Raw genomic sequence first — 20,617 nt, 5'->3', positions numbered from 1 at the left:
ACTGTGGTCCAAGAGGCCTTTTTGACACTTTTAATAGGTGTTGGGAAAGGATCTACCTTTCCTGAGACAATTGCTGGCAACCGGAGCAAGCCAGATAGGGAGAAATTGCCTAGGATCCCAGGCAGCACATAGCAGAAGAAAATGCCTCCCTACTACAGTTCTGCATGTGCTGTTTTTCTTCTTGGAAGAAGGGAAGGGAAGGGAAGGGAAGGGGAGGGGAGGGGAGGGGAGGGGAGGGAAGGGAAGGGAAGGGAAGGGAAGGGAAGGGAAGGGAAGGGAAGGGAATGGACCAAGAGTGGCAGACAATAAGCCGCCTGTAAGAGAAAATGTCTCACTCTGAACACCCAAATGAGATCCTTGTAGTCTTCCTGACTAGAGCATGGTGGAATTTTCATCAACCAAGATTTTCTAGGACCCAGAGGCTGGATAGCTCAGAAACCTAGAATAGAACCAAATACAACTAGAAAAAAAAATGGTGGGAGAGCTGGCCCTGTGGTCATAAGAGTGGGAGAGGTATCCATGATTCCTACCAGCTGCAACACTCGGGAGAGTGGGTCCTGTATCTTGTTAGAACAGTGCAATAGAGTCAACCCTGTTAGAGCAGGAGAGTGGGTGAGCCAGCCTCGAAATTGTGGGCATGGGAGAGTGGGCCCAATTTCTCATCTGTCTTGTGGCATAATGGGTGGGGGAAAGATGCCCTCCCCCCACCCACACCCATCCATGCTTGGGGCAGGTGGGAGAGCCATCCCTGACCCCTACCAGCTAAACACTCAGGAGAGCAGGCCTTGCACTTCAACAGAACAGCACAATAGAGCCAACTCTGTTAGTGCAGGTGTGGGTGAGCCAGGCCCAAGGATGGGAGCATGGAGAGCTGCCTCATTTCTCATTTGTCTTATGGTGGCATGAGCAGAGAAAAGAAACCCTCCCCCTTCCCACTAACACTTGGGGAAGGTGGGAGAACTGGCCCTGTGGTCATAAGAGTGGGAGAGGTATCCATGATCCCTACCAGCTGCAACACTCAGGAGAGCAGGCCCTGCACCTCTCCAGGGCAGCACAACAGATCCAACCCTGTCAGCAGAGGTGAGCCACCCCTGAAATCATGAGCATGGGACAGCTGTCCCCATTTCCTATCTGGCAGACTAACTCTACAACAACCCAGACCCAGATCCAGGTTATGACTTGGCCTACCCCAACATCCACATCTATGATCTGCTGGAGCATGTAAAGGGACCTCACCTGCAGACCCAAAGCTGCAGAATCTCCACAACACAGGGCAACAGTGAGATGTCCAGGAAGAGTCCTAGTGGGGGCCCAGCATTGAACATCTATTTAGTGGAGACCAGGGGCCTCGAACCAAACCAATGCCTCTTTGCATTGAACACTTGCAAGTAGAGATGTGTGGAGCAAGAAGTCTACAGTGTGACTTGTTAGTTTGCACTGCAGTTTCCATGGCCAGATTTTTAATTCTTCCCCCTGCTCCATTTTTAATTTTTCTCATTTTATTTGCTTCAAAAAAAGTCAATGAAATAATTATTAATTATACTTCACTATACTAATAGATTGATGCCTAGCCCAATGGTCACCAGAGGGCCTTAACCCAGCCACTGATGGAAGCAGATGCAGAGACCCACAGCCAAACATTAGACTGAGAGGAGGAAGGATTGTAGGAGCCAGAGGGGTCAAGGACACCACAAGAAAACCCACAGAATCATCTAAGCTGGCTCATAGGGGCTCCCAGAGACTGAACCACCAACCAGGGATCCTGCATGTGACTGACCTGGGCCCTCTGCACGTATGTTACAGCTGTGCAGCTTGATCTTCTTGTGGAACTCCTAACAGTGGGAGCAAGGGCTGTCTGTGACTCTGTTGCCTGCTTTTGGGACTCCTTCTTGCTACTGGGTTGCTTCAACCAATCTTTATAGGAGATGACGTGCCTAGTCTCACTGCAACTTGATATACCTTGGCTGGAGGAAGAGTGGAGAGGGAGGTGGGTGGAGGGCGGGGGCAAGGGTAGGAGGGGAGGGAGAGGAAACTGGTCTGGATGTAAAAATAAATAAATACAAAAAAATTTCTAAAACCTGCCTTCCCTCCTAAGATACGTTAATGGAACCTGTTTTTCTTCAGTCTTCTTGTGGCTGTACGGTAAGGAACGGATCTGTGCGGTGACTAACAGCATCACCGATCACTTCATCTTCGGGCCTGGTGACCAGGAGCTTGCTTGTTTCACTAGTGCCGGGTAGTAGTGAACAGGTCCATGCACGCTAGTGCGCTTAGCTCCTGCTCCCACTGCATGCCCTCAGAACAGGTATTAACCGAGATGCTGCGAGGCGTGACGTCTTGTCCGAGGTCACATAGTAGATATCCAGTGAGCTGGGGTTATTTAAATCCCCAGCACGCTCGCTCCTCGCTGTGTGGACTGAGGTGAGAACAGAACACCACTGGAGGAAGGCCTGACCACAGCTGGACTTGTGGGCCCACAGGATCCAAAGTCACGTGAAGGATGTAAAGTCAGTTGCTTAGATGATCTTAGCGTGTTCCCCTTCCCTTGGCCAGCCAGGCTGACACAGATGGTCTCAAACTAAAAGGACTTGGGACTTCAGATTTTGGACAAGAAAGTGTAATTGGTTGACTCTTAAGAAAAGGGGTTGGGGGGGCGGGGGCTGGACTGTTGTCTGCTGGCTGAGCGCCTGCCCAGCTTCTGCAAAGCTCCCACTTGTATTCTAACCCCACATAGAGTCAAGGCATGGTGGAGAGTGTCTATACCTAAACCGCTCAAGAGGCCCAGCCAGGAGAATCAGAAGTTCATGGTCATTCTCAGCTACATAGTGAGTCCAAGACTGTCCATGAGACCGTATCTTAAAAAAGGAAAAAAAAGTTTTTTAACAGGACTTTTGTGTCTTTGCCTCTGCATCTTCCTCTCCCAGAAAATTATTTTCTCCAGGGGAAAGTGTTTTTTGTTTTTTGTTTGTTTGTTTGTTTGTGACTGAATTCCTATTAAATAAATATCAATAAGTATCATTATTTCAAAACTCTATATTGATAAGAACATTGTATTCAGGAAAGTTAGGAGGAAGGCCCAAATCACTATCCGATTTTCAGTTCTCACTCTTTTCAGCAGAAATTTCATCTTTATCCCTGTTTCCTAACACGGTTTCCAGCACACAATGATCAACCATAGAATGAGTCATTTTTTTTTTTTTAAACTAATCACAAGCATTTCTCCATGGTTTTAGACAGTGTTGTCACAAACCCTATTAGGTTGGGAGGGATGGAGTGATGGCTCACTGGTTAAGAGCACGCACTGCTCTTATAGAGGATCTAGGTTCGACCCCAGCACCCACATGGCGGCTGTAACCGCTATGTGAAACTCTGGTTCCAGGGACTCCAATGGGCTCTTCTAGCCTCCATGAGTACCAGGCGTGTATGTGGTACACAGCCATATATGCAGACAAAACATTCACACACATAAAATAAAAATAAATCTTAAAAACAGCAAACAACCTGTAAGGTAGCCACTTTGGAAAATTAAGACAAGGCCTGGAAAGGCAGATGAATTCCCCTCCCGTCTTTTAGCTTACATAATAAAGGTGTTTATTTGTTCTTAGGAAACAAAAACAAACGAGCTTGGCCATAGACATCCTCCCCTAAGGGTTGGGTCAATGCTTCTCAACTCCATGGCAACAAATCACATTGGTGATGCTTAGGTCAAAAATTTAAGATGTAATGATCAATTTAGAATTGCTGACACCCTCAGATAAGGGTCTTTCAGTGTGGCACCTAGGTTTTTGTAAAAATCATACTGTGTCTTACGAGAAGAAAAACGTTTGGAGGAAAATAGTGCCTGCATAAGCCCCACCACTCCTGTCTCTCAATCTGTGTCCTTGATGGAAAATAAGTAACTCAGTGGGTGTTAGACTAGCCAGACCCTGGCTACCAACCAACGGCTTCTTGTATCCCATCAGAAGATCACTTCCAACCAAGCTGTTAATTTTTTGTCTCCTCCTCTGCCTCCTGCTCTTCCTCCTCCTCCCATTTCTGCGCTGGAACTCGGATTATCGCTCACACTAGGCAAGTGTTCTACCATTGAGCTACAGCCCCAGCCTCTTAAGGGCCTATTTTCGTTTTATTTAGTTGTCGCAGGTCAACGATTTATGGTAAGAAGTTGAATACGGTACACAATACAGATTCCAGTGACAGAGCGAATGATGACTGGAGGCGAATTATGCACCGCGACAACAGGATGCACGCACTAGAAAATAAGTAAAATATCAACAAGCGCAATGCAGCTTTGCCAATCCGGTGTCTTGGCATCATTAACGTGCATGAGCTTCTGCTGTGAATCCCTCTCCGAGAATCTGAGCTATTTCCTTCATGGACTGCAGTCGTGAGACGTAAGGCAAATGTGCAGCAGCAGGAGAGCTGTCTCATTCTTTTCTCAAACAGGAAACCACCGGCAATTCAGTGTGAAGTCATGTTCTACTTTTAAAATAATTGGATTGGAGACATAACTATTAGTGTGACAGTTTCCCAGGGCAAAAGAGGTGAGTAGATAGAAGAGAAACCTCATGGAGCAATGCTTTTGAAAACCACACGTACATCTGTGTTCTTCTATCACTTCCGGTTTCATCCGTCACACTGGCTTCTGCCCTTTTCCTCGACAGATTTCTGCTGCTTATCAGCTTCTAACCAAAGTCACATGCAGCGACCACCCGTTGAGAAGAGGAGCGGGTGCTGCAACACTCCTGGCTTCCATGCTCTGGATTTCCAGTACACATACAATGGCTGACTAAAAGTGGTAGCGGTTTTCGCTAAGCCCGTAATCTGAATATCATGCACACAAACAACCCAGATGCACAGAGGCTTCCAGTCCCTCTGAACCAGGCCTTGTAAACAACTCAGCAGTTCCCAACTCTTGAATACTAGTGCCTTCATGAAAAATGTTAGGTTGAGCTAGATGATCTGTTATTGTGCTTTTGTATTTAAGTAATTATTCATTTTTTTCTGAATGGGTCTTTCCATGTTGCGCAGGCTCGATTTGAAATCCTGGGCTCACGCGAACTTCTTGCCTCTGTTTCTGCAGCCTCTGGTGTAGTGGAGACTACAGGTATAACCACAACATACACGTATGTGCTTTTTCAATGTCCTATATTCACCGTTCAACAACTAGCTTTATTTTGAGCCAAGTGGAAATCCATGAGAAGAAAAATCTGAAGTAAAGAATATATTTGTAAGGTTGGCGTGGTGGGGCATGCCTGTGATCTCAGCATGGAAGGCTGAGGCAGAAAGTGTCAGTCAGTGATGAAGCACAGGAAGTTTGCTAACTCAAGGCCAGCCTAGGGTGCATAGTGAATTCCACGTTAACCGGGGCTACATAACGAGATCCTGTCTCAATAACCAAAGACTTGGGTGAATGAGATGGCTCAGTGGCTAAAAGCACTTGCTGTTAAGCCTAATGACCTGAGTTTGATCCCTGGGACACACATGGTGGAAGGAGAAAACTAACTTCTGCAAGTTGTCCTCTGAGCTTCAGATGCATGCCTTAGCATCCCTGTGGGTTCTCCCATCTCAACAAAGAATGTGATATTTTGCATCTCCCTGATGGCTAAGGATGTTGAAGTGTTTACTGGCCATTTGCATTTCTTCTTCTGAGAACTGCCTATTCTGTTCTTTAGGCTATTTATTGACCAAATGATTTGGATTTTGAGTGTTTAAAATTTGCAGTTCTTTGTAATGTATATGTGTGTGTGTACACACACCACACAGACACACACACACACACACACACACACACACACACACATTCATTATTTCTCCCCCTGATGAGTAGTTGACAGACACCACCCCCACGCCCTCGCACATTCTGTAGGCTGCCTCTTCTCTCTGGTGATTGTTTCTGTTGCTGTTCAGATGCTCTTCAAAATCATGCGATCCTATTTGTGAATTCTTACCATTATTTCCTTGTGCTATTGGAGTTCTTTCCAGAATCTTCTTGCCTATATTTATCAGTATTTTGCCTATGTGCTAGCAGTTTCAAAATTTGATTTAAGCCGGGCGGTGGTGGTGCACGCCTTTAATCCCAGCACTCGGGAGGCAGAGGCAGGCGGATCTCTGTGAGTTCGAGGCCAGCCTGGGCTACAGAGCGAGTTGCAGGAAAGGCGCAAAACTACACAGAGAAACCCTGTTTCGGAAAATCAAAAAAAAAAAAAAATTTGATTTAAGTCTTTGATCTCTTTTTGATTGGTTTTCTATGCTACAAATCCAATTTTGTTCTTCTACCTGTAAATATCTAGTTTCTCCAGCATCATTGTTGAAGAAGTTGTCTTTTCTCCGATGTATGTCTTTTACACAGTCTTTGCCAAAACATGCATGGCTGTAGCTATGTGAGCTTACATACAGGTTTTTTTATTCTGTTCTATTGCTCTGTCAAATTTTCTTTATTGTTATGGTTCTGTAATAGAATTTGACATCAAGTATTTAAGCTCTACCTCTTAAAAGTCCCATTGCCTCCCAACTGCACCACTCCGCGAACTAGGACTTTCACTTGGACATTTGGGGCACATTCAAGAGTTAAATGACAGTATAATGCTAATATCCCGCAAGAGCGGAAGCTGGTTGTAACTGGGGTTCTCGGCGCAAACTCAGTTTACACCAGATAAAGTGTCAAGTTAAATGACATAACAAGGGAGCGGCTGACAAGCCTAGAACCTGAGATGTTTGTAATGGACAGCCATCCCAGTTTCTGCAACACTTTAGTAGGAAAAGGAGAGGAGACTGAAAGCACCAGGAAGGACATAGAAGAAGTGTCAAGAGTGAGTTGTGCGCCATGTGCAGGCTTTCTCTGGATACTCCTCCTCACAGTCAGCGGTGGAAATACGTATGTGTCGTGTATTTGTGTTTGTGTATGTGCACAAGGGTGTGGCATGCATGTGGAGGTCAGAGATCCAGGTAAAGTGCCTTCCTCTAGTTCTTTCCACATTAGAGTGAGTGAGTGTGTGTGTGTATTCAAGTGTTTGTGTAAATGTGGGTGCATACAGGCCGTGGCACTCACGTGGAGGTCAGAAATAACCTCTGGTGCTGGTCTTGCCTTTTCCCTTTTTGGATCCTGGGTCTCTTTGTTGTTTTTTTCATTGCACAGGATGGTTGGCCCACTAGGCTAGTGAGCCTTCTAGCTTCCAGGATTTTCCTGACTTCATCCCCCATTATCCCATAATGACCCTGCGGTTACAGGCACTCAAGTAACTATTGTGGTAGTTTGGTTGTAATCGGCCACCATAAACTCATAGGGAATGGAACTACTAGGAGATGTGGCCTTGTTGGAGTAGGTGTGGCCTTGTTGGAGAAAATGTGTCTCGCTTTACTTCCTGCTGCCTGTGGATCAAGCCATAGAACGCTCAGCTCCTCCAGCACCTTGTCTGCCTGCATGCCACCATGACAATAGTGGACTAAACCTCTGAAACTGTAAGCCAACCCCAATATGTTTATAAATAAATAAATGTTTTCTTTTCTAAGAGTTGCTGTGGTCATGGTGTCTCTTCACAGCAATACAAACCTAAGACATGTATCCAGTTTTTGCATGGGTTCTGGGAATTGAAATTCAGGTCCTCATACTTGGACAGCCAGTACTTTTTACCCTACTAAGCCATCTCTCTAGCCCCGGCTTATTTTTTGAGACAGGGTCTCTCACTGAATCTGGAGTTCACTGATTGGCTTCACTGGCTGCCCAGAGAGCTGCAGAGATCTATGTGTCTCCGACCACTCCCTCCACCAGCGCTGGGGTTAGAGATGGCCACCCCAAGCCTGGGTGCTGGGGACCTGAACTCAGGTTCTCATGCCTGCTCAACACGCGCTCTACCCACCGAGCCATCCCTCCACCCCCTAAACATACAACCAGAAAAACTTAATTATGGAGTAGTTATTATACAATGTCAAGGGATAACTGTTAATTCTATTAGGTGATACACTAATTGGTGGTTATGTAAGAGTAATGTGATAATTTTTAGAGAGGAAAAAATGATACATGTAAATGATATATTTGCATTTTGCTCTAAAATAGTTTAGTAGAAGAAACCAATGCATTGATTAATTGTGGCAAAATTTTGGTAGCCATTGACTACAGATGATAGGTAGGAGTCCATTGACATGTTTTATGCATAATAAAAATTTCAAAAGCTAAAATGAAAGATTTATACATCTTTTCAAAATAACTAAAATTTATTTTTTAATATTGGTGAGCTTAAATACATTATTCACCATTTTGGACATAATTCCCTAAATAGCTCATGTCATTAATAAGAGTTATGTATTTGTTTGTGTCTCATCTGCTAATTCTGCTCTTCATAAATATAAGAAAATATTAGAAAGAGGAGTTTAGGGGCTGGCTCAGTCAGTAAAGTGGTTACCATACAGTAAGGACCTGAGTTCAATCCCCCAGAGCTCACATAAGAGGCTGGGCATTGCAGCACGTGCCTGTGACCCTGGAGCTGAGGGGCTGAGGAAAAGACTGGAGGATCCCGGAGCTCACTGGCCAGGCAGTCTGGCTGAATCAACAAGCCTCAGTGAGAAACCCTGTCTCAAAAAGCAGCATGGGGGAAAATCAAGGAAGATACAGGATGTTAACCTCTGCCCTCCACAGACATGTATATATGCACATGCATGTTGCACACACACAAGCATTTACATACATAAAAGAAAACAGAAAAGAGAAAAATAACGAAGTATTCAAGAGGGCTGGGAATCTATCTCAGTGTTAGAGCACTTGCCTAGCATGTGTGCGGCCCTGGGTTCAATTCCCAGAACCACCAAACCTGAAAACAAAAAAGCTCACATATTTTTAAAAGATGGAACATTTCTAACTTAAGTATAAATATAAATATGATAATATTCCAACATGGTGCAAAAACATGAAGCTTATCAATGGTGGTGAAAATTTGAAATACATAATTATATGGAACTAAACATACACTGATAACTTTGAAGAGATCTTAAATGACCAATAAGACTCTTACATGGTTGTCAGTGACTGACTAAAACTGGCTTAAGGAAAGGAAGCGCTGGATTGGCTGATGGAAATACAATGTGTAATAGGCACAAAAATGGCTTCAAAATCAGTCATACCTCGATGAAAATATAGACTTGCAAATAAAAAGACATACTTATAATTTTATGTGTATTTTGCCTGCATGTATGTCTGTGTACCACACATATCCCTGGTGTCCCCAGAGGCCAGAAGAGGGCATCAAATCACCGGGAACTGGAGTTACAGATGTTTGTAAGCCTCCATGTGGGTGCTGAGAATTAACCTGGGTCCTCTGGAAGAGCAGCCAGTGCTCTTAACCACCGAGCCATCTCTCCAGTCCCAAAGATTGTGTTTTGCTTGCATATATGGGTGTGCCCCAAGTTCCTCAGTGCCTCAGAGCTAGAAGAGGATGTCAGAACTGGACTTATAGATGCTGTGAACTGCCATGTGGATGCTGGGAACTAAACCCAGGTTCACTTGAAGAGCAGCAAGTATTTTTTGTTTTGTTTTGTTTTGTTGTTTATTAGTTTACCTACGGGCTCAGCTTCTTTGAGCTAAAAAAAAAAGTATTTTACACTTTTAATGTTTTGTTTTAATTTTGATACCATGTTTTTACACTATACGCTACATTAACATACAACCAAAGAAAGCTAGCGCTTTGAAGCTGAGAGATTTCAGCAGAAAATCAAAAGATAATTCTGCAGCTGCCACCACTGAAGAGCTGCTAGGTCAGCTCTGCCGGGTCTGAGTGACCAAAGAGTTGATTGCTCCTACTCCAGAACATATTTTTCCTATTGGACAATTGCCCTTCCTTTAGATAAGAATAACTCATGTCTGTGTCTTTGAATATTATATATATATATGTGCATATATATGTGTGTGTGTAAATGTAACTATAATGGCCGGGTGGTGGTGGCACACGCCTTTAATCCCAGCACTCAGAAGGCAGAGCCAGGCGGATCTCTGTGAGTTTGAGGCCAGCCTGGTCTACAGAGCAAGATCCAGGACAGCACCACAGCTATGCAGAGAAACCTGTCTCAAAAAAATATTTAAAAAAAAAATGTAACCACAAAAATTTAAAAATCTTCAGTCTATCTGGGGCCATGGTGTTTTCTGGGCCAGGGCTGAGGGCCACGTCTGGTTCATGACCCTATAGCCACCAGGGTCTGGGCTGATGTCTGGGGTTCCTGTTACCAGTGAGGGCCATGTAGATGACCCGGGTCTGGTCAGCCACCTCAGACCATATTAGTATCTGAGGACCATGCTGCTGCCAGGGCCTTACTGATCTGAGTGGCCCGTGTTGCCACCTGGAGTCATAGAGTCGTTCAGGCAGGGCAGCTGCCTAGGGCCATGTCTGGATCAGTGGCCCTGCAGCAGCTGGGATCTGGGGTGATGTCCATGGCTCCTGTCACACCGAGGGCTCTGGAGATGCCCAGCGTCTGGTCAGCCACCTAAGACCATGTTGGTGCCTGAGGGCCATGCTGCCCAGGGGCCATACTGATGTGGGTGGCCTGTGCTGCCACCGGGCCATGGTGACTACCAGGCTGAGCTGATGCCAACGGCCATGTCTGGATCCATGGTCCTGCTGCAGCTGGGGTCTATGATGATGTCCATGGCTTGTATTAGCACAATGGGTCATTGAACCATGCTGTGCTGAGCCAGCCCTGCCTTTCACTGGTCATGGGATAGCTGGCCCCACAAGACACTACAGAGGCGAACTAGCCCTACCCATGATGGCCCCAACCCTCACCACATGTGGGCACCTCACCTGGTTAACTAGAGTTAACCCTGTGGTCAGGGATGCAGGTGAGCAGATCCAAGACCTGGAGGATGAGAGAGGAGGACAGCTTGACCCTGCCACCCCCTCGTGTTCCCCCTACAGCAATCAGGAGAGAGGGCCCTACACCTTGCCTGGGAAAAACAGTAGAGCTTGCCCTGGTGATGTTGAGTGTGGGGGACCCAGATCTGAGTACTTGAGAGCAGAACTGGCCCTGTTCCTTGCTGCAGCCTGTATTGGGTGAGCTAGCCGAGGCAGTGCTGGAGAGCTCATGTGAGTAGTGATGATGGGAGAAAGCTGGCGGGGTGACCAACCCAGCTTCCAGAACCTGGGCTTCCAGAACCTGGGCTTCCAGAACCTGGGCTATGAGTTGGCCCACCCCAACATCTACCCTGTCTATGAACTGTTGGAGCGTGTGAAGGGGACGAATCTACAGATCCCAAACTGCAGGATCTCCATAACACAAGACAACAGGATATCCAAGAGGAGCCCCAGAGAGAGCCCATTATCAGTGGTGAGGCCTGGAGCCAGATCAATGACTCGTGGCAAGTACACTTACAAGTGAACGCTTACAAGTAAAAGTGAATGGACTAAAGGGTCAACTGTGTGACTTAATGGGACACACTGCAGCTTCCACAAGCTCTCTCTCTCTCTCTCTCTCTCTCTCTCTCTCTCTCTCTCTCTTTCTTCTTTTGTTCCTGTTTTGTCTTGTTTCTTTGTTTTGTTTGGTTTTTGGTTTTCCTTCTAAATCTGGTTTGGTTTTGGAGGGGAGGTTACAAGGGCAGAGGGCGGGTGCCAGGGGACAGGGAGATAAGAGGGACCAGAATGCATGATGTAAAATGCAGAAAGAATCAATAAAAGTTAAAAAAAAAAAACACTACAGTCTCTTTACAAACTAACAAATAATAAACAAACAAACAAACAAACAAACAAATAAATAAATAAATAAATAGGGTTTTTAAGATCCAGTACAGGCGTCCACCCCATCTTCTATGTTAATCAACTGGTATCTTCCTACCTTCAACTATGCTGGCCTAAACAATCACAACAAAATTTGTTAAGTTAAATGTTAATACTCCTTCACAAAAAAGAAGAGATAAACAGGCCATCCCGGGCAATTTTACATAAAAAATTTTAAAAGGGAGATCTTTTTATATGACTATAAAATCTCATGGTATTAAAAAATAAAAAACGTTGGGGCTGGAGAGTTGGCTCAGCAGTTCAGAGCAATTGAGTGTTCTTCTAGAGGTCCTTGAGTTCAATTCCCAGTAACCACATGGTGACTCACAACTATCTGTAATGGGATTTGATTCCTTCTTTTGATGTTCATGCAGACAGATGACTCATGTACATAAAGTACATGAATAAATAAATCTCTTAAAAAATGGAAAATATTATAAGGATAAAAGATAAAAACATTTTAATAAAAATAGTTTATATATAAAGATTAAGATGGATATATGTTACAGAATAAAAAGTAGGAAGCTTTTACAACTTATAAAGGTCCGAGTCAGTTATTTAAGGTATATGGAGGATGAGACTTAATGATAATATACATGATATTTAAGTTTCTAAGGTCTAGGATTAGCAGTTACAAAAAAAACTGGCTAAAATGCATGTCAAGGTTTATTTTAAAATATCTGGCTATTAAACATATTACATAATTTTAAAATATCAGCCTAGTGTAACTGGTCTCCTAGATGCCCTGTGCTCTCTTTAACTGGGATATCACCAGCCACCCCTATTTGTTGTCATAGCAGGGTCAATACAGATGTGTCCCTCTCGTCTGAATGACCAGAAGGCCTATGACTTTAGGGTCTGAGAGTGGTCTGATGTACAGTTTTGCAGACATCAACAATTCATTCACCATTTGAGTTTTCCAGTCTCTAATCAGGTTATCCCTTTGGATGGACATTTCCCAGTATGTAATGAAATTCCAGCCCCCTGGTTTCAGAATGGAACTCCCCGTTGATTGGTGAGGTCCACAGTTCTAAAGAACTCTGTGCCTCTGAAGGGACAGCCTGAGGTGCTGGTCAACTTGTCCTGGAGGTACCCACCTGGTTTGGATGAAGAAAACTTCCGAGGACCTCCTCATTGGCCATGTCTTATTGCATTGTCTACAGGAGGAAAGGTTCAACCAGACCTTTGGCTGTTAGCCACAGCCCTAGACAATGTGGTCATCCTTCTATGTTTGGACACGGAACCTGTGTTGACCCTCTGTATATGCTACTGACTAGAAGTCCCTCAGTTCAAGAGAGTGGGGGACACTTCTACTACTTGTATCAATTGTATCCTCTCTACTTGTATAATAAGAGCCTCTGTTCATCAGAACCTTCTCTTGCTTTGGCAGCCTTCCTGTGTTATGGTTCCTGTCTGCCTCAGTGGTACGTGATATGGTCATTTTAGACAACAGGTTTTCCTTAAAACTACATCAGGCTCTTACTAGAAAGCAGGAATTATTTAGGTCTTATTTTAGCCAGAATTTTTGCAGTAGTCACTATTCTAGCATCTCCACCTGTTTCCACAGTGTCTTTCCCAACCAGAGCAACCTGCCCCTTTTGCTAATCAGTTTAGCAGCAAATACTCTTAACCACAGAGCGATCTCTCCAGCCCTGACAGTACTCCTGGGTCTGGTTACAAATTAACCACACATATGTTAAGAGACATATCCCAAGGGGACTGGACAGAATTCTTATTTTTATTGGTCTAATATAAAGGACTTTTATCCAAGATACCTAGAAAATTCTTAAGACTCAGTGATAAGAAACCAAAACTACCCTACACACTAGTGGCCAAACTTGAATCTATGACGCCAACAAAAACAGAGACAGAAAATAAGTATGTGGAAACATGCCCAATATTCCTGACTGGTAGAGAATTAAGAATTCACACAGCAACTGCACATCTATTAGGATAGTTAAAAGTTTTAAGAGAGAGAGAGAGAGAGAGAGAGAGAGAGAGAGAGAGAGAGAGAGGGAGAGAGAGAGTCCTATGTGCTTACAATGGTACAGAGCAGCATGGATTTCCAAACCCTGTGAATGGGAATGCAAAATGTAAGAGTTAATTTAGAAGATGGACTGCTGCTTTTTATAAGCCGTACTGGTTGGATTTTGTTGTTGTTGTTGTTGTTTGTTTTGTTTTGTTTTCCCCGGGTGTGTGCATATATTATCTGGGAAGAGGGAACTTCAGTTGAGAAACTGCTTCATCAGACTGGCCTGTAGTCAAGTCTATGGGGCATTTTCTTGATTGATGTGCGAGGGTCCAGTCCGTGATAGGTGGTTGTACTGCTGGACAGGTGGTCCTCTGTTGTGTAAGGAAGTGAGCTGAGCAAGCCCTGGGGAGCAAGTCAGTAAGCAGTACTCCTCCATGTTGTCTGCTTCAGTTCCTGTCTCCAGGTTCCTGCCTTGAGTTCCTGCCTTGTCTTCCCTCAGTAATGGACTATGACCTGGGATGTGTAAGTCAAATAAACCATTTCCCTCCCCTGCAGTGCTTTTGGTCACAGTGTTTATCACGACAATACAAAGCAAATTAGCATAGAAGCTAAGCACTTGACCCACCAACCAACCACATGCCTAGATATTTCTCAAATGGATTCTAAAATGTCTATCCAAAAGCATGAATGCAAATGTTTATAAAGGCTCCTGTAGACGAATTGCTAAACAATCTTACTAATAAAAAACCCAGAGCCAGATATTGGGGTAAAAACAGAGAGATCAGAAAAGCAGAAAGAAGCTAGCCACGTTCTCACCACTTGGAAATCCTCAGCCAAAGAAACCTACTTCCTGTATATCCACGCCATATGCCTTTCTGTTCTGTCATCTCATTTCCTCTCTCCACCCAGCTACATCACTTCCTCTTCCTGCCCAGCTCTGCCACTTCCTGTCTGTCTGTGCAGACCTCCAGACCTTTATGGTTAGTGCTGGGATTAAAGGTATGTACCACCACACCTGGCTCTGTTCCCAGTGTGGCCTTGAACTCACAAAGTTCCAGATGGATCTCTGCCTTCTGAGTGATAGGATTAAAGGAGTGTGTTACCATTGCTATGTTTACTATAGTGGCTGGCTTTTTCCTCTGATCCTCAGATAAACTTTATTGGAGTACACAGATAAAATATCACCACAGGCTTCTTTCACAAGTGCTCCAGTCTGGAGGAGAACCTTCAAAAGGTGAATGGATTAGCAAAAGGAAGGCCTGTCACATGTATTAGTCAGTGTTCTCTAGAGTCACAGAACCTATGGGATGTATCTCTCTCTGTCTCTCTGTCTCTCTCTGCGTCTCTGTGTGTGTGTCTCTCTCTCTCTCTATCTATCTATCTATCTATCTATCTATCTATCTATCTATCTATATATGTTATAAAAGGAATTTATTGGAATTACGGATTGTAGTCTAGTTAATACAACAATGGTTGGCTGTGAATGGAGAGTTCAAGAATCTAGCAGTTGCTCAGTGCCATGAGGCTGCGTGTCTCAGCTGGTCTTCTGTATACACTGGAATCTGGAAGAAGCAGGCTTCAAGGCCAGTGAGGGACCGGATGTGCTGACAAAGTGGGGGTGAGCAGACAAAGAACGAATGAACCCTTTCTTCTTCCATTGTCCTGATACAGGATTTCAGCAGACAGACGGTGTGGCCCAGATTACAGGTGTGCCTTCTGCCTAGATCTGGATTAAAGGCCTGTTGTCTTCCTGCCTCAAGATTCAGAACACCATGTGCCTTCCATTTCCGGACTGTAGTTCATTCCAGATACAGTCTGGTTGACAACCAAGAATAGCCATCACACCATGCCATGTAATGTTATTCAGCAATAAAAAAAAAAAAAAAAAAAAATCCATCTACCATGGAAGCCCCTTCATTCATGTAATAAAAGAAAGACATGGATCTAACAACACATGTGTGAGTCCAGCTCTGGGACATCACAGAGTGGGCAAGGCTATGATACATGCTTCTGGGTGCTGTTGTTTGCTTGCTATTTTACATTTTGTTTGGTTTTCAGGCAGGGTCTCGTATTTTGTCCATTAACTATATAAATGGACAGGGTGGTCTCAAACCCGTGGGGTAAGGGGATCCTCCTACCTAACTCTGACTTAGTAGCAAAACTATAGAGTGAAAGTAATAGTAGTTGCCAGGAATGTAAGGGCAGAAGACAAGAGATGAGTAAGTGAGGCAGGGGGATTTTTTTAGAGAGTTGAAACCATTCTGTGTGATTCTGTGCTGTGGCTGTATTCTTAAGAGTTTGTCAAAAAAAAAAAAAAAAAAAAAAAAAAACAACCCTAGAATTTATAACACAGAGGGACAATTTAATGTATAACAACAAAAACAGTGTGAGAAGGAAGATCCTAGGTAGTATTCAGACAGTGAGAAAACCAAAACATCAAAACCCTGGACTACAGATGCGGGAAAAACTTCAGTAAAGGGGCTGCAGACTAAGAGGCGCTGACTTCAGCCGCTGGAAGTGAGGAGAGTTTGCGAGTCAGATCCTCAAGGAGCTGCAAGGCTGGGATGAACCAGCCTCCATTGGTGACGCTTTCCCTACAGGACTCCAGGTGAATAACTGACTCTGCATCCTAGGCCTGAATCAAATGGCAGTGGAGAGGAAACTTTTCTCACACTCAGAGATAAGCAAAAGGAAGAGGCCAGAATGACCGCGGGGAGAGGATTGCAGTCAGACCCAAGATTAAAACTGATCTCGAGGACTATAAACAGCCCCCATGTGACTGAGAGAAGAAGAGTCAGGGTAAGGAAAGAGAGGCTTCCTTTAGGCCTGAGCATGCCACACTCTCTAATTCTCTTCACATTGGCCAGGCAAGGGTCTCTGCGTCAATTACCCACCATAAAGGAAGGAAGGGGGGCGCAAAATCCCTCCACTCGCTGAGGACTATTGACATTTTATAGGTGCTGGGAGAGACAATTTTTTGGTTTTGTTTTTTAAGTGACGTGACCCCTAGAAGGTCAACCACATGCCAGGACAGAGCCCACTCCCAGAATGAGCTGGGCAACACAAACTCGACCTGTTGGGGAAAGGAAAACAAAAAAGAAGAAATGTCAAAGTTGGGTGGGAGGAGATTAGAGGGTGGAGGGAATTGCAGGGGGTGATTGTGTTCAAAATGCATTGTCTAAAACTCTCAGAGAATCCATAGGAATGGCGTTAAAGGAAAACAGAGGCTTTATTACAAAGAGAAATAAAGGAAGCGCTTCAAAACTTCACAAGGTAGTGACGGGACAGTGGGAGGGACAGAGAAGAAGAGAGATGCAGCAGGAGCAAGCCAGCCCACCTCCGCGCCAGCCACCGCTCTGCATGGGAGGCGGGCAGAAGCCTCATGAGAAAGGTGAGCGGGTGGCCCGGATGGAAAGAGACTGGCAGTTCTTCCCACAAGCCCTCATGGGCCTCAAACCCTATTGCAGGTTTTGCTAAGACTGTGACTCCTCGGGGGTGGATCGTCAGTGAGGAGGAGTTCCCTTTTGTCCCTCTGTAGAACCCAGAGGGCACTGGCTGGGCACCATGTTGGAAGGGAACAATGTTTAAAACTGAACTGATGTGGGGATCTGAGAACAGAGACTAGTCACAAATCAAAGACCCTGGATGTAGCCAGCCATGAACCCAGGGTAAGAGACAGCCCTGGGAAGCAGTTATAGATTCCAAGAAAGCAAACAAGTCAGGATTGTGAGTTCAAGACCCACCTGGACTATATAGTGAGAGCCTGCCTCAAACACACCCACTTATCTTGAGCTCAATATAGACACAGATTGTCGGCTTTGCACAGGATTATCTATAGATACATGCTTATGCATACACACACGTTAGCATATACACTTGTATTTCCTGGTTCTGCTGAAATTGTCTAAAAGAAAATGCTCTCTAACAGCAATGATCATGCCTGGCACCTGATAAAAGAAACCAGGGCTCCTTAGAGAACACTCAGTTCCAGGAGTGGACCAGGAGGGACAGAAAGCTTAATTAACACAAGTCAACCAACCACATCCACACTGATGTACTCCAAGGTGGGCGCAGCAGACATCAGGAAGAGCACAATGGCTAAAGCTTGAGCAACTTGCAACACCATCAATTGATTAGCATTGGAGCACAGCCCAAAGAGTAAGATGAATATTCATGAGTTTATAATCCATGAGTGAATTAGTGAAAAGATGTTGAAGAAAAGACAACTCTCTCATGCAGAGGTGTTTCAGATGGTGCATGCAGATGTTTCAGCCTCAAGGACTAGTAGAGGCTGCACAGTAGTGGAAAGAGAGAAAAAAAATGACATCACAATGGAGACACCTACCAACTTCCCCTTCAGCCGGTAGCTACCATCAGTATCCACAATAGAAGGCGTGTTGATAGTTTGCTCATTTGTACAACATGATGTAAATGTCAGTTTACTTCTGATTTCCCTCCTAAATACTATTATTTCAACACAAAAAAATCCAAATTAAGAGACAGCCTACATCACACAGAGAGAGAGAGAGAGAGAGAGAGAGAGAGAGAGAGAGAGAGAGAGAGAGAGAGAGAGAGAGAGAGAGAGCTGTACGTACTCTTTAAAACTGACAAGTCTAAAAGCAAGAAGATATTCATAAATTGTCACAGCCCATTGGCTCCTGGGAGGTGGGGCAGCTAAAAGTCATGAAGTAGACTTCTGGAATAGAAAAGGACATTAGGTAATACTAGGAAATCTGAATAAAGTGCGCATTTTAACTAATATATTAGCTAGTAATAATGCATTGTTGTTGACCATGAACTGTAACAAGTTACCCTGCTAGCAAGAGGTCCTTACCTGAGGAGACCTGAGGTTAAAAGCCTGTGCTTAGCATTCACAGGGCCCTGGATTCAACCCTTAGCTCCAGAAAGTAGAATAATTGAGGAAGCCGCCATGCCGCAGTGGGGCACACCTTTAATCCCAGCACTCGGGAGGCAAAGCCAGGTAGATCTCTGTGAGTTCGAGACCAGCACGGTCTACAGAGTGAGCTCCAGGACAGGCACCAAACTACACAGAGAAACCCTGTCTTGAACTCCCCAAATTATTATTATTATTATTATTATTATTGTTATTGTTATTATTAGAGGAAGCTGTGGTAGGGATATGAAAATGTCTGTAGTTCATAAATTTCCTGTAAAAACACAGACACCACTACCACCCACCCCCCTTTCTAAGGACTAATTAAAAAGACTCAGCGGCAGGAGAGGTCTCAGATGCAGGAGGGAACGCCCAGAACCATTCCTCAACCCCATCTTTCCCAGTGCTCCTGATGTGGGCGCTAAAGCCCCCAGTCTCCATGTGGATTCCTGGCTCCTTCAGAGTCACATCCTCGGCAAGAGTGTATTGGCACAGGCCCTGCCTCTCAGCTTGGTCTGTCACTTCTGGATTTACCTGGGCAGTATGAGGGTCTTGTGCCCACCCTGAGCCAGCTGTTCTGTGGAGGGAGATGACACACTACTAGCTTAGTCTGGTCGCTATGCTCCACCCATTGTGAAGCAAGCCAGGAGCAGAGGAAACACTCTTTTCCACAAGCTCTTAGACTGTGTAAGGTGGTTCTGTCAGCTCCGAAAGACTTATAAGACGGAGGCGATGAGAGAGATGATAGGATGAGAGAGATGATAGACTCACAAGTGCTCACAGTAAACGGGCAGCGAACTGTTTTCTGCAAGGTTGTTAGATAGGCTTGTAATTTGAAAAAAATAAATAAATAAAGGAAATAAAATGGAAATTTGCTTTATGTTCTAAGGACTTGCCCCTATTTGTCATGTTTTATTTTTTAGATTTGATTGTAACTGTACACACACACACACACACACACACACACACACACACACACTGCGCAAATCACTGAAAGAATAAAACACAATCCAACTATTTTATGAGGTTTAAAACACATCTTTTTCAAAAAAAAAATTTTTTTTTTGGCTTAGTGTGGTGGCGCATACCTTTGATCCCAGCACTCAGGAGGCAGAAGAAGGTGGATCTCTATGAGTTCAAGGCCAACCTGGTCTGCATAAGGAATTCCAGGCCAGCCAGGGCTACATAGTGAGACTTTGTCTCAAAAAAACCAAAACAACAGAAAAAGTAGAATAATGCTTAGAATTTTAAGGCATTAAAAAGTAGCCTAATTTTGCTCAAATTCTTATCCATGAAATATGTCCAGTTTTAAAAGATGCAAGAAATCTGAGTCACCAGTAGTGACCAAGACACTTTTTATGAACATCAAGCAGTTTGCCTTACATTAATCATGAATTTATGCAAATGAGACCTTCTGTTGTCAAAGTTAGCTTTGGTAGGCTGACAGCGGCTATGAAGACCTGTTGGAAGCTAGGAGGTGTCCATGCCCAGCCCAGTGTATGAGACAACAGTCCTGTGATTATTTCACTGTCAAACCCTTTATGTGAGGATGAATACGGCTTCGGTCGCTGAGAAAGTGAACCCACGCTCTGCTCACCTGTGACGACCATGCGCTTTCCCACCGTCTCAGAGAGCGGCTCCCGGTATGATACAGCCATGCTGAGGATGCTGAGGTTTAAACCCCTTAGCTGCAATTCCTGCCTGAATGCCTTCAGAACAGAGTGTACCAGTAAGCATCAAGGATGGGGGTCTCTGTTCTCCCCATCTGTGACCTAGGCTGGGTGGTTGCTAAGGATGCTTTATGACAGGAGGAGCAGATGTTCCTGGCATACAGGGCAGGGCTCTGTATTCCAGCCTCTAAAAGCAGACAGAACTGGAGTATGCCCGAGAGCTGCATCCCACCACCACTGTTCTCCCTTGTCTGCCCACATCCAACCAGAAGAATCTTGTCCAGGAAGTCCTAGAACAGCCCAGCGGGCTGTCTCCGGTGTCTCTCAG

General features: G+C 44.6%; 1 protein-coding gene across 1 annotated transcript in view; it reads right to left on the bottom strand.

The window, feature by feature from the left end:
* Positions 1-20,287, bottom strand: part of Spmip2 (sperm microtubule inner protein 2) — a 124,844-nt gene extending 104,557 nt beyond the window's left edge. The window contains exon 1 of the mRNA XM_059265511.1: positions 20,217-20,287. Coding sequence (XP_059121494.1) covers positions 20,217-20,277 — 61 coding nt within the window. The 5' untranslated portion in view covers positions 20,278-20,287. The remainder of the gene's footprint in view (positions 1-20,216) is intronic.
* Between the last annotated feature and the right edge of the window lie 330 nt (positions 20,288-20,617).

This window comes from Peromyscus eremicus, chromosome 6, assembly GCF_949786415.1.
Source record: "Peromyscus eremicus chromosome 6, PerEre_H2_v1, whole genome shotgun sequence".
NCBI classification, from domain to species: Eukaryota; Metazoa; Chordata; class Mammalia; order Rodentia; family Cricetidae; genus Peromyscus; species Peromyscus eremicus.
The sequence above is the reverse complement of the archived record's forward strand: the minus strand, read 5'-3'. Positions and strand labels throughout refer to the sequence as shown.